We start from the raw sequence: 11,591 nt of genomic DNA, 5'->3' as shown, positions 1-11,591 counted from the left end.
CCAGTCGAGAAATGAGGGCGGCCTCCGGACGCTGGAAAGGGCGAGGAAAGGCATTCTCTCTGGAGCCGCGAGAAAGAACTGCGGCCCTCCAGGTGTCTTGATTTTAGCCCGGTGACACCATTTGAACTTCTGTAAGGTAATGCGTTCGTATTTTTTTTTTTTGAAAGACACTAAAACTGTGGTCCTCTATGACAGCAATAGAAAACAAAAACATTCCTCATGGAAGCTTCCTCCCCCCACTCAGTCTCTGGCTGGTCTTGCCCCAGATCCCGTGTGTCCTCGGTCCGCAGCTGCCCTGTCCCGGACGCTGGGGCCATCTCTCCCCCAGGCTCCTGTGCACAACTGCCTTCCCTCTGCACTGTCCTCGGTACCGGCCACCTGCTGGCAGCACTCAGTCCTCCGCCCGCCCATCCCGCGGGCTCCCCTCTAGACCGCAAGCTCCTTACACGCGGTGTCTGTGATTTATTTTCCTCTGGGCTCCACAGAAGTCTGCACAATGGGCCCGGGGCTGCCTTCTGGAGAAGCCCTGGTTCTCAGTCTCTGGCTGCATAAGGGTCACCTGCAGATCTCTACAAACCCCGAATCTACCAAATCACTGTGGAAGAAGGGGAGACAGGTGTGTATGTATTACTGGGGGAAGATTTCCAAGGTTCAGAAAGTCAAAAAAGCAGGGAGTTGAAAAATGAGTAGAATATGTTGTCATTTGTGTGAAAAAAGGGGGAAAAACAAGTATTTATTATAATTAAAAAAATTGACTATCACCCTGGCTGATAGCTCAGTTGGTTAGAGCATCGTCCCAATTTGCCAAGGTTGCAGGTTCAATCCCTGGTCAGGGTACATACAAGAAGCAACCAATGATGTATAAATAAGTGGAACAACAAATTGATGTTTCTCTTTCTAAGATCAATAAATAAAAATTTTAAAAAATTGACTATCTTTGGAAAGCTATAAAAATAAGAGAATATAACCCCTTGCAACTTTCTGAATTCTGTACCATATATACATATTACCTGTTCACAAAAGTAAAATTAAAAAAATTCAAAATACTGACTCTAGTGTGTCTCCAGAAAGGATCCAGGAAGCTCCAGGTCTGGCACAGGAGCTCCTTCTAAAGCACTGTCTGCCAGCTCGTTTCCAGTCAGGAGCTGACTGTCAGGAAGAGGGCGGGGCCAAGAAGCAAAGGATATTTGGAAACATAAACTGAAAATGTACTTAACCAGAAAAAAAAAAAAGAACACTCCAAGAGATTGGAAAGCCCTGGGAATCCACTGATTCAGTCCTGCCTCTGCATTTGATGGACCAGGAAAGAGGAAAGTAACTTGCCCAAAGCTGCACAGCCAATCAGAGGAACAGGTCGGGGCCCCAGGAATGTTTGATGGTGACGATGACATTGACTGTCAATGACATTGACATTGACCCTGCTCACTCACAGGGCAGGAGGACAGGAAGACAGAGAAGAAAACACCATCTTTAATCAACCCACCTGCACAGAAACCAGGGGAATGTTCCCTGCCGTGCAAGGCCCCAGTGAGAACTTGGCCGCCTTGCAAAAACTGTCCTATAAAAACAAAAGGCTTTCAAAGCACCAGTGGCTAAACCCCTTGAGTAGAAGGGGGTTTGGGGAGTGGGTGTGAGATGACAGCTGGCTGTGGGTAGGGGAAGGGAGGGCTGGAGGCAGGAGTTGTCTGGGTGGTAGGGCAGCAGCCAGGCCCGAAGGGAATTTTCCGCGCCTTGAGCTGCAGCCTTTGGTTAACTAGGCTGACCGCCTGGGACCACGGTGCCTTGGTGACCGGAGGAGTTCATGGGGGTGGCTCCCCGGCACAGAACTGCGTTGGGATGGTGGGGTGCGGTCTGAGCTCAGGATGTCTTGGCCTTAAACAGCAGGGAATACTAGACTGGAGGGCAGAGAGCACGAACAAAGTAGTCACCACAGTCGGGCTCAGCTGTGCACTATGTCTGCACTTCCCCCAGTTCCCTGATGCCTCCCACCCTCCCTTACCCAGGGTCCTCCTATTTCACAGACTGGGAAGCTGAGGCCTGATCCTCCTGCCCTTGGTCTCACCAGCCAGGGCACAGGATGCAGAGTGCTAAGGGATGTCTGTGGAAACAGGTGGGGAGAATGAGCTCTCATTTCTACTTGCTCTCAAGGAAGGGTGCTGACCCTCCTGACCCCTCACCATGCCCCACACCTCCTTTCTGCATCTTCAGAACTCCTGGACATTGGAGTGGTCATAAATACTAGCAGTCTATGAGTACTGGTTCTGACCAGCCCTTTTCCACTCTTAAACCATAGGTCTTCCAAATGACCAGGTAGATGGAGCTGTCAGGGGTTGGTGGAGTTGCTGAGGGGGTACGAGATCGTGGGGGTAGCAGCTTCAGGGACCTGGAAGCGGGTGTGGAGACTGAGTTGCAGACCCCCTTTCCTGGACCTAGAAATGTCTGCCAAGGGTGGACAGAAGCCTAGTCCAGGAAGGCTTCCCTGTGGGTAAGGCTGGGTTCAGGGCTTTGGGCTCTGTATGTCTGGTTCCCAACAAGAGAACGGGTGTATTGCTTTAAGAGAGACGTTGGCAAGTGGTGGCAGTGACGTGGAAATGTGGTGTCCATCGCATGGGTTCTAGAGGGCCCAAACTAGAAAGGGGCTTGAAAATGGAACTCAGAGACCAGACACTGGGTTCTGGAGGCTGAAATTACAGAAAGTCCACTGTATTCAAGGCCTGCCTCCACCAAAAGCCTAGTTGTGTGGCCTCAAAGCAAATCACATCTCTGGGCCTCAGTTTCCTTATCTGCAAAATGGGGATTATAAGGATTATAATTCTAGCCTAACCCAGGGAACTGAGAGTCAAATGAGAGAAGGCTAGAAAGAGCTCCATCTGCTAAGGGATAATTTTAATCGTTTGAGGTGGGGAAACTGAGGACCAAAGAGGGCAAGGGCCTTGCCAGTTGTCACATAGAGTCAGTGGTGAAGCTGCGACCGGAACCCAGGACTCCTGCTCCTATTGCCCGGTAACCTCGCTCAGAGCTGGTGAGTGGGCGTGATGAGGTGGGATGAGTCTGTCCACCCTGCCTTTACTCTCGGACAGTGGACAGATGCTGCGTGAAGGTTGAAAGGGAGAGGCTGGAGAAGGGAGGGAGGCCCCAGCCCACGCCAAGGCTGAGATAAAAAAAATACAAACCTCCAGAGTCCCCTCCCTTGTCCCACCCCGCCCCACCCCTGAAGTCCATGCTGTAAAGGGCCAAGTCCAATTCCGCAGCAGACCTAGATCAAGCCGCGCAAACTGCAGTCGGCCCGCGAGCCGCCAGGGGGCGCGCCTGCCATCTTGGCCCGAGTTCGAGTTTGTGGCCACAGCTGTCAGTCTTGCCACAAAGCACGTGACGCCAGGATGGGCGCCGGGCAGAAGCTACCCCGACCTGCACGAAACAAAGGCAGATTAGGAAAGTGGACCCCTAGAATAAGGGAGCAGATTGTCCCGGCTGCTCTTCCTCCCTCCCTCCCCTTTTTCCGACACTAACGCCCAGGTCCCCCACCCCGTTCTGCTCAGCGCCTGGACCCACGTGTACAGAGGCTGCAGTTGTAAATGCGACGTCTTCTGGGGCGCCTGGTATCCGTAGGAATCAAAACCACCGATGAAGTCAACTGCAGAAGGGGAGGCGGCACACGGTTAGGAATGGGCCTGTTGCAGGTGAGTTATAGGCTTTGTTTTTTTAAGGGAAGAATCTGGGGGTACACCAAGTTAAGGTCCTTAGGGGTGGGCCTTAACTTGCTGCCTGAGGGATGGGCCTAGGCGGGCGGGGACACAGAGGAGCTCAGCCAGTTCCCAGACTAGACCTTAGGAGGATAGAGAGAATGGGGGGCGGGGCAGCCTTAAAAGAGAAGTCTCTTGGGGGGAGGGCTCGAGCATTTAAGAGAAGGGGATGGAGGAGTGGGAACCCTGGGATTGGCCAGTGCCTCACAGGAACCAGTCCAGTGGAAGCCCTGCAAGAGGCAGGGCCTAAGGAGGCGGGTAGGGGGCGGTGCTGGGGTCTTGAACTGGACTCCTGGACATCTGGGCCTCCGCCCGGAATAGGCTGGCTATGCAAACCCTTACCCACCCCTGCTGCCTCTTCTTCCCTCCCTGAATGGCCGTCCAAGGGCTCCCTCCCATGAGGCCGCTCAAGGCCCTGTCCAGGGTGCTGAAGGCGCGGGGAGGCCCACGGCCAAGTTTTACCGCCTCCCTAGGGGCGCCGCCCACTCACAGCTGTCCTCCTCCTCCAGGAACACTTTGCTCACGTAGCAGGCGAACACAAACCCGAACAGCTGAGGGAGAAAGAGGGCGGGGAGAGGGAAGCTCTTCCTGCACCCTGTGCCGGGCCCTGCCTATCCGGACTGGGGGAGCAGGGTGCACTGAGATGAAGGCAAACCTGTAACTTCAAGTTAACGACTGGGTCTTAAAGTCAAACATACTTGGTCCCAATGTCCCTTCTGGAAGTGTGAACTTTGGACAACTAATTCTTTGACCTCTTGGAGCCTCAGTTTCCCCAGCTGGATCTGGGCACCTTACTGGCTTGTCAAGAGGAAAGAGAATCATGTGACTTTGTATATGTAAAGGGCTGGCCCTTCTAGAAATGAGAACTGTTATCTTAGAGACATTCTTATTGTATTTTTACAACCTGTTTGGTTGATATTGTCGTCCTCTCTTTTTGTAATACACAGGAAGCATATTTTATTTTTGAACTGATTTAAAAAAGAGAAACATCAGTTTGTTGTACCACTTATGTATGCCTTCAGTAGTTGATTCTTGTATGTGGCCTGACTGGGGATTGAACCCACAACCTCGGCATACTGAGACAGTGCTTTAACCAACTGAGGTACCAGGCCAGGGCCTATCATTCCTTTTTTTGACTGAGGAAAGAAGCTTGGAGATGGCAAGGCCCGCAGTGGGTATACTGGAGATTTAAACCCAGTGTTGACTCATGGTTTCATGCCTCATCCTATTCATTACGTCTGCTCATTCCCTGAAGGGGGCTGGGGCAGGGGTGAAGGGAGGAGCTACAGGGTACAGAAACACTCAGGCAGAAGCACAGGCAGGCTGGAAGACCTAGGTTTGGCCCTTCTTAACTAGGGCTAAGCAAAGGGGTTTGCAGATTCTACTTTTGGGGGTGTCGTGAGGTGGGGGGACAGGATGACTCACAGCCAGGAAGATCTGCAGGGCGCTGCTGAGGGCTTCAATGTAGGGATAGTCAAGCAGGCAGCCAGTGACAGAGATAACATGGTGGTCCTCCAGGGCCAGGCGAGAGTTCAGGACAGGTGTCACCAGGCAGCCTGGCCCATTCTCCATCCACCAGGAGCGGTGTAGGGATGTGTTGAAGGTCATGATGAAGTCCCGGTCCTGGGGGCAGAGGCCTAGAATGCTGAGCTGGGGTGGGGGGATCCTCCCCAGGTCACAGGATGCTGTACATAAAGCCTACTTAACATCTGGACTCCCCTGGCTTGATTTGTGGAGGGCATGGGAGGTGGGGGGCGGATGGGGAGTCTGTCTCTGCAGATCCACATGTAGCCAGTAGGTGGCGCCCGATGACCACGCAGGCCTCACTCTTTCATCAACGGCAGAAAGTGCTGGAGGTAGTCAAAGGAACCCCAGAATTTCGGGGCTGGAAAGGATGTTAACAGTGACCAGATGCAATTTTCCAGCCATTGCTGAAATATTCAATACAGGTCCTTTCACAGCCCATTCAGCCTCTCCGATGCTCTCTCCATATGTGACCCTGAGCAAACTTCTTCCCTCTTTGGTCCTCAGTCTCCCCATTTGAAATGCAGAAATAGCTGGCCTCCATCGGAAGTCACTATCCATGGTGTGCTCACATGGGTTCATCAGTCCGTTTGCTCACACAGGCCACTAACAAATGTCCACTGTGTGCTGACAGGTGTCAAGCGCTGAGATGTGTAATCTCGTTTATGCCCTCAGCAATCAAAGGAAGCCTGAGTGGTTCTTATCTGCACTTACTAGATGAGGAACTGAAGCTCAGAGAGGGCAAAGCACTTGCCCAAGGCCACACAGCTAGAAATAGTAGAGCTGGGATTTGAAACTACAAACCCAATGCTCTCATTCATATCTGCTGCCTTCCTTACATCTAAAAATGGAAGTTGTGCTCTCTGGGCTCGCTCATCTCAAAGCCAAATACTCCTTTCTTCGGTATTTCTCCACCTGACATGGTCTGTTCAATTTTTCCTGAACAAACTCTACCTACTCTCTTTCTCTTCTGAAAAATATCGATTGGCACCGGACTCAAATCTCCGTGGTCTAGACAGTAGAAAGTGCGTGGGATTTTCCCTGAACATGCACGGGGCCCCACGGTAGCTTTCTGGGCCACCACAGAGTGTTGGTTTCTACTGAGCTTGTTGTTTTTAAAGATTTTATTTATTTATTTTTAGAGAAGGGAAGGGAGGGAGAGAGGGAAAGAAACATCAATGGGTGGCTGCCTCTCCTGCGCATCCCCACTGGGGACCTGGGCCGCAACCCAGGCATGTGCCCTGACTGGGAATTGAACTGGTGACCCTTTGGTTCGCAGGCCAGCACTCAATCCACTGAGCCACACCAGCCAGGACTCTACTGAGCCTGTTATCAAGTGGGACCCCAGCCCATCTTCACACAGACTGATTTTCACCCTCATCCGCTCCATCATCATTTGTGTCTGAAAAGTGCAGAGGGGGCCAGAAACAAAACTGTGGGGTGGGGGATGGAACACAGGTTATTTGGACGTGTAGAAGGAGATTTTTCCAAGAGATGACACCCCCAGACCCACACCACCCTGGGAGCCCTTAGGGTGGGGGATGGGAAAGGTCAGGCTCTGCCCTCTGGTGCTGCCAGGCCTGAGGCTTACCTGGGACAGCTGTCCAACCTCCAGGTAGAAGCAGATGATGAACGCATTCCAGCCAACCCAAAGCACTAGCCAGGCTGCATACTGGGGAAAACAGAGGTGCCGTCAGGGTGGGGTCTGGGGGAGCGGGTTTGGGGTATGTGCACGGAAACACAACAGATGGACTGAGAAGACATTCACAGGGGAATTTATGACCAGACGTCACTCACAGAGCACCGAGAACAGTCTACAGATGATTTTTGTACCCATCCGGCCTTCACAACAGCCCTGCAGGGAAGGCAACGTCCCCTCCACAGAGATGACTACTTTAAGGCCTAGAAAGGGTCTCTTTTCCAAGATCACACAGCGAGAGATAGGGCTGGCACGTGAACCAAGTCCTTGGGTAGTTAATACCACCTGTTCCGCAGAGAACAGTGGCCCCTAGACATGGAAAAGAACTGGAGAAAAACTGGCTATTTCCACGCAAGCCCAGTGCCTGCGATTCCAGCAGCTGACACCTGACAGGCAGGACTGTCCACACAGGTGCCTGGGGCTTCCGGAGACCTGGAGAGAAGAGTTCTGGAATCTTGCTCAGGCAAGAGAAAACTCTAGAAGGTCCCTGTTCACCTGGCTGCTGGAAGCTGAACCATGGCAGGTGGGCAGAAGCCCTAACGGGGTGCTAGTGGTTTCTGGTGGTAGGGACACTGCATCTTTGTTACTGTAGGGGTCACGCATTTCTGTAGTAAACGTAAAAAGCTTTTTCCCTCAGGAGAGGTGTGTGAATGGGTCACTAAGGAAGAGCAGGGGACAAAGGTGAGCTGAAACTAGGACTATGACAGAGACCATCAAGGACCAGGACTTAGAAAAAGGAAGCAGACAGAGGAGCCAGGGACTTCTTCGACTCTTGGGATGGGTGTGCAGGTACGGACCTCAAAGCCACTGTTGACCACATCTTTTTTAAGTCCTCACCCAAGGATATATTTATTGATTTTAGACAGAGTGGAAGAGAGAGAGAGAAACATCCATGCAAGAGAGAAACTTGGATCGGTTGCCTTCCTTACGCTCCCTGACCAGGGATCAAACCCACAACCTTTTTGGTGTACAGGGTGATACTCCAACCAACTGAGCCACCTGGATAGGGCTAGACCATATCTTTGTTTGTTTGCTTGTAAGATTTTATTGATTTATTTTCAGAGAGAGGGGAAGGGAGGCAGAAAAAGGGAGAGAAACATCAGTGTGTGGTTGCCTCTCACACACCCCCTACTAGAGACCTGGCCTGCAACCCAGGCATATGCCCTGACTGGGAATTGAATCAGTGACTCTTTGGTTCGCAGTCCAGTGCTCAACGCACTGAGCCACACCAGCCATGGCTAGACCATATTCTTGATGAAAACAAGAGACAAAAGCCAAGCTTTCCTGAAACAACCTGAGGAACTAAACGAGACCAGGCCCCTCCCTCCCACGGGCCCCCTGAGGCAGCGTGGCAGTGGGCAGGAGCCTTCACTCTGGACCTGATGCTCTAGTCCTCGCTCTGCCGCCAGTTAGCTGTGTGACCTCAGGAAGCGACGTAGCCTTTCTGAGACTCACTTCCTCATCTAGAAAATGGAGACGGTACCATAAACCTTCCAGAGCTGTTGTAAAGATCCAGGAAAGCACATGAGACTCTGAGCAGAGCGTGTGACCCATAGCAGTCACTCGCTGAATAGCATATCATGTTAATATTTGGATTTTTTTCTCTAGGAAATTCTCTAGGACAAATATCCACCTTGTCTCCTCTGAACAAAGAAGCATTTGGGCATCATACCAAACAGGGTTAGAGGCAAAACAGAGCAGGGTCTGGGTGTCCAGGGTGGGAGGCAGTTGTGGCTGTAGGCAGGGGGAGGTGTGTGGGAGCGAGAGAAGGGGCGTCTGGGGAGGGGCCGCATGCGCCATACCAGAATGAGGTACCGGGAGCGGTAGTGCACCGTGCCGAAGATGCCCAGGATGACGGCCATGATGTGCAGGAAGTTGGCTAGGATAGGAGCCCATTGGTAGCCCAGGAAGTCAAAGATCTGCCGCTCCAGTGCAGCCACCTGTGGGAAAGAGCAGACTGAGGCCACATCACCCCCTAAAAGGGGCGGACGGGGACTCCTCCTTGACCTTGTGGAGAAGGTTGCATCAGTGGCGGCAGTAATGAGGCACCACGGCCTGATTGTGCACAAATCTCAGAGCCATCCCAGCCCCGCAGTACCAAACGGATGCTGGGAGGTGGGGCAAGTCTGTGGGGTGGGGGGGACTAAGCCCTGATCATGACTTCGGGGGGCGCTGAAGGAAGATGGGAGCCAGGGTCCAGAACACCTGCCTCCCTGCCAAGAGGGCCTTCCCTCTGGCACCTTCCTAATGTGAGGCTCTCAGTGGGTGGAGTCAGGATCCAGACTCCTCCCCTCAGCCCTGCCCGAGGGGTGAGCCCTGACCCTACAGGCCCCAGGAAGCTGCTAGGTCTAAGTCACAGCTTCCCTATGGGGTGTGGGGGCCACAGAGAAAGAGATTTTTTACTTCCCTTCCCTGAGGAAGCTGTTAGGGAGATTGCAAAATTGTCCTCAAATTCTTCCTGTTTCTATGCTCTTTGGCGGAGCCCAGCCACGTTAATGATGTTCCTGGTCATGTGACTTGCTTTATCCAACAGGAACTAAGCAAACGCCAAGCAAGTGAAGGCTTGAAAAATGCTTGTGCACTGCAGCTTGCACGCTTGCTACACTTGTAACACAGAGGTGACCTGCTGGATTACGAAAGGCTACACGGAGGGGCTCCAAGGCACCCTAGCTGACCAACAGTCAACCATCACAGCAGGGCCACAGTGGCTCATCCGGGTGCCAGCAAACCCACCAGCGGGGCACAGACACATAGCCCAGACCAGAATAATCTCCCAGCTGACCCACAGAATCATGAGCTGAATAAAATGGTTCTTTTTAATACATTTTGGAGTGATTTGTTATGTAGCAAAAGCTAACTGATATACGATGCAATCAACACTTCCTTTCTAGCAGCCCCTAGTTCAATCTTTCAGCTGATAACACTTAGGAACAAAGGTGCCAAGGGTACTTACTGATCTTAACAGACAGAACCCATGTCTTGTTTTGGAAGCTGCCTCCCTCACAGTCCATGTGGCTTGGGTGGGGCTCAGCCCACTTCCAACCTCCATAGAGGGCTTGTGACCAATGCCCAACCAAATACTCCACACACGCTGATCTGTTCGGAGATGGGCACGCTCTGTGTGCCCCGCTCCTGTGAGTCACCAAAGCTAAGGGACAGAGACAGAGTGAGGAAGGACAATAAACAAGCAGGGAGAGTGCTCCTGGTGACGTCATTAAGGATCCGGCCATGTCTAAAATCATTGTCCCTCTCTGTACTCGTGATTTCTGTCACTTGCCACCAAGAGTCTTGCCTAAATAGGATGGGAGAGAGAGGGTCTGGGTGAGAAGAGGAGGGAGACTCTGACCAAGTGGAAAGACCCCAGAAGCTTGTTTCCTGGCAGGGAGGCAGGGGAGGGTGGAGCTGATGCTGCCACACAGATGGCGGGGCTGGGCAGAGGCCCCGGAAGCCGCAGGCCCAACCCTGGCACCCACCCACGTGGCGCCAGCATGTCTCCTGTTGGTGACTCCCATCCCAGGGCCCTGCAGGTTGTAAAGAGCGTTCCAAGTTCATCCCCCACTGGATACTCCTTGGCAGAAAGGCAGAGCTGAGATCATTATCTCATTTTGGAGAAAGACACCAGGGGGCTCAGAGAAGGGAAGTGACTTGCCCAAGGTCACACAGCAGGTTGGTGGCAGAGCCAGGCAACCATTCTGTCTTTCTCTGCCATCTGTCTCATCTTGGCACCAAAACACAACCTCTCCCAGGTGGCAGTGGCCTGGGAGTTACGAGGTGTATTTCTGGTTAAGATCTGACATTGACCGCAGGTGACCCTGGGTAGGCCACCTTCCTGCTGGGTCTTCTATACATACAGGTCACTGGACATATGACCTCAAATGGCCCTTCTGGTTTTGACTCCAATGGCCTGCCGACCTTGGGGGAGAAACTCCCCAGGCTGCTCCCCCTGCCAAAGCTCCTGCCCTCCTTCCATCTTCTACCCCGACTCTGCCAGACTCTAGGGAGCCTGGTGGTTTGGGGTCCAGCTTGATGCTCTCACCTCAGCTAGCACCTGGTCCTGGTAAGGAGCCACCAGAGGATTAAGGACTGTGACAGAGTTGCCCAGGCTCACAGTGTAGCCGGGGAGACACTCTGCCTGGATACGCCTGCCTATAAACATGACATCACCCCACTTCCCCCCGGGCCCTGCTCAGCACTCCTCTGTGTTTTCAGGGACCTCACTGATGGAGTTGGCAGCACGAAATAGCCACCCCCCACCAAAAAAAGAAGTTACCCCCCACTAAATCTCAGGTTCAAATTGTAGCCCTGCTGTGTGACTAAGGGCAAATTACTTTCCCTCTCTGAACCTGTTTCTTCGCCTATAGATAGGAAAGATAGTCCCTCCCCCAAGAAGTTGTAAGGATATGAAGACATCACATGAACTATCAAACAACTAGACTTAGTAAATAGTGCTAATTAGTAGAAGACAAATAGTAGAAGCTTCTTAGTTTGGTATCGAAGGTTTACTAGGGTCAGGTTCAACCCTCTACTCCAGGTCAGCTCAAGCCCCCAAGTCGTTGAAATAACAGTTGAAGACCTGCTTTCATTCCCCTTTCCCCATCTCCAAACCCCCCTGGTCTTCAGAATGC

At 52.4% G+C, this 11,591-nt stretch overlaps 1 protein-coding gene across 2 annotated transcripts in view; it reads right to left on the bottom strand.

The window, feature by feature from the left end:
• Window positions 1-3,173: 3,173 nt before the first annotated feature.
• The window catches only part of NKAIN1 (sodium/potassium transporting ATPase interacting 1), a 39,299-nt gene continuing 30,881 nt past the window's right edge, over window positions 3,174-11,591 (bottom strand). The window contains exons 2-7 of one of the 2 annotated variants that reach the window (XM_053660499.1): window positions 8,769-8,906; window positions 6,859-6,939; window positions 5,169-5,366; window positions 4,234-4,294; window positions 3,526-3,634; window positions 3,174-3,408 (exon numbers count right to left, since the gene is read on the bottom strand). In XM_053660499.1, the coding sequence (XP_053516474.1) occupies window positions 3,399-3,408; window positions 3,526-3,634; window positions 4,234-4,294; window positions 5,169-5,366; window positions 6,859-6,939; window positions 8,769-8,906 (597 nt within the window). In that variant the 3' untranslated portion in view covers window positions 3,174-3,398. The remainder of the gene's footprint in view (window positions 3,409-3,525; window positions 3,635-4,233; window positions 4,295-5,168; window positions 5,367-6,858; window positions 6,940-8,768; window positions 8,907-11,591) is intronic. The other variant, XM_037149622.2, reaches the window with a different exon arrangement.

Source organism: Artibeus jamaicensis, unplaced genomic scaffold, assembly GCF_021234435.1.
Source record: "Artibeus jamaicensis isolate MK-2021 breed Jamaican fruit bat unplaced genomic scaffold, CSHL_Jam_final scaffold_847, whole genome shotgun sequence".
Lineage (NCBI taxonomy): Eukaryota > Metazoa > Chordata > Mammalia > Chiroptera > Phyllostomidae > Artibeus > Artibeus jamaicensis.
This window is presented reverse-complemented; position numbering and strand designations above follow the sequence as displayed.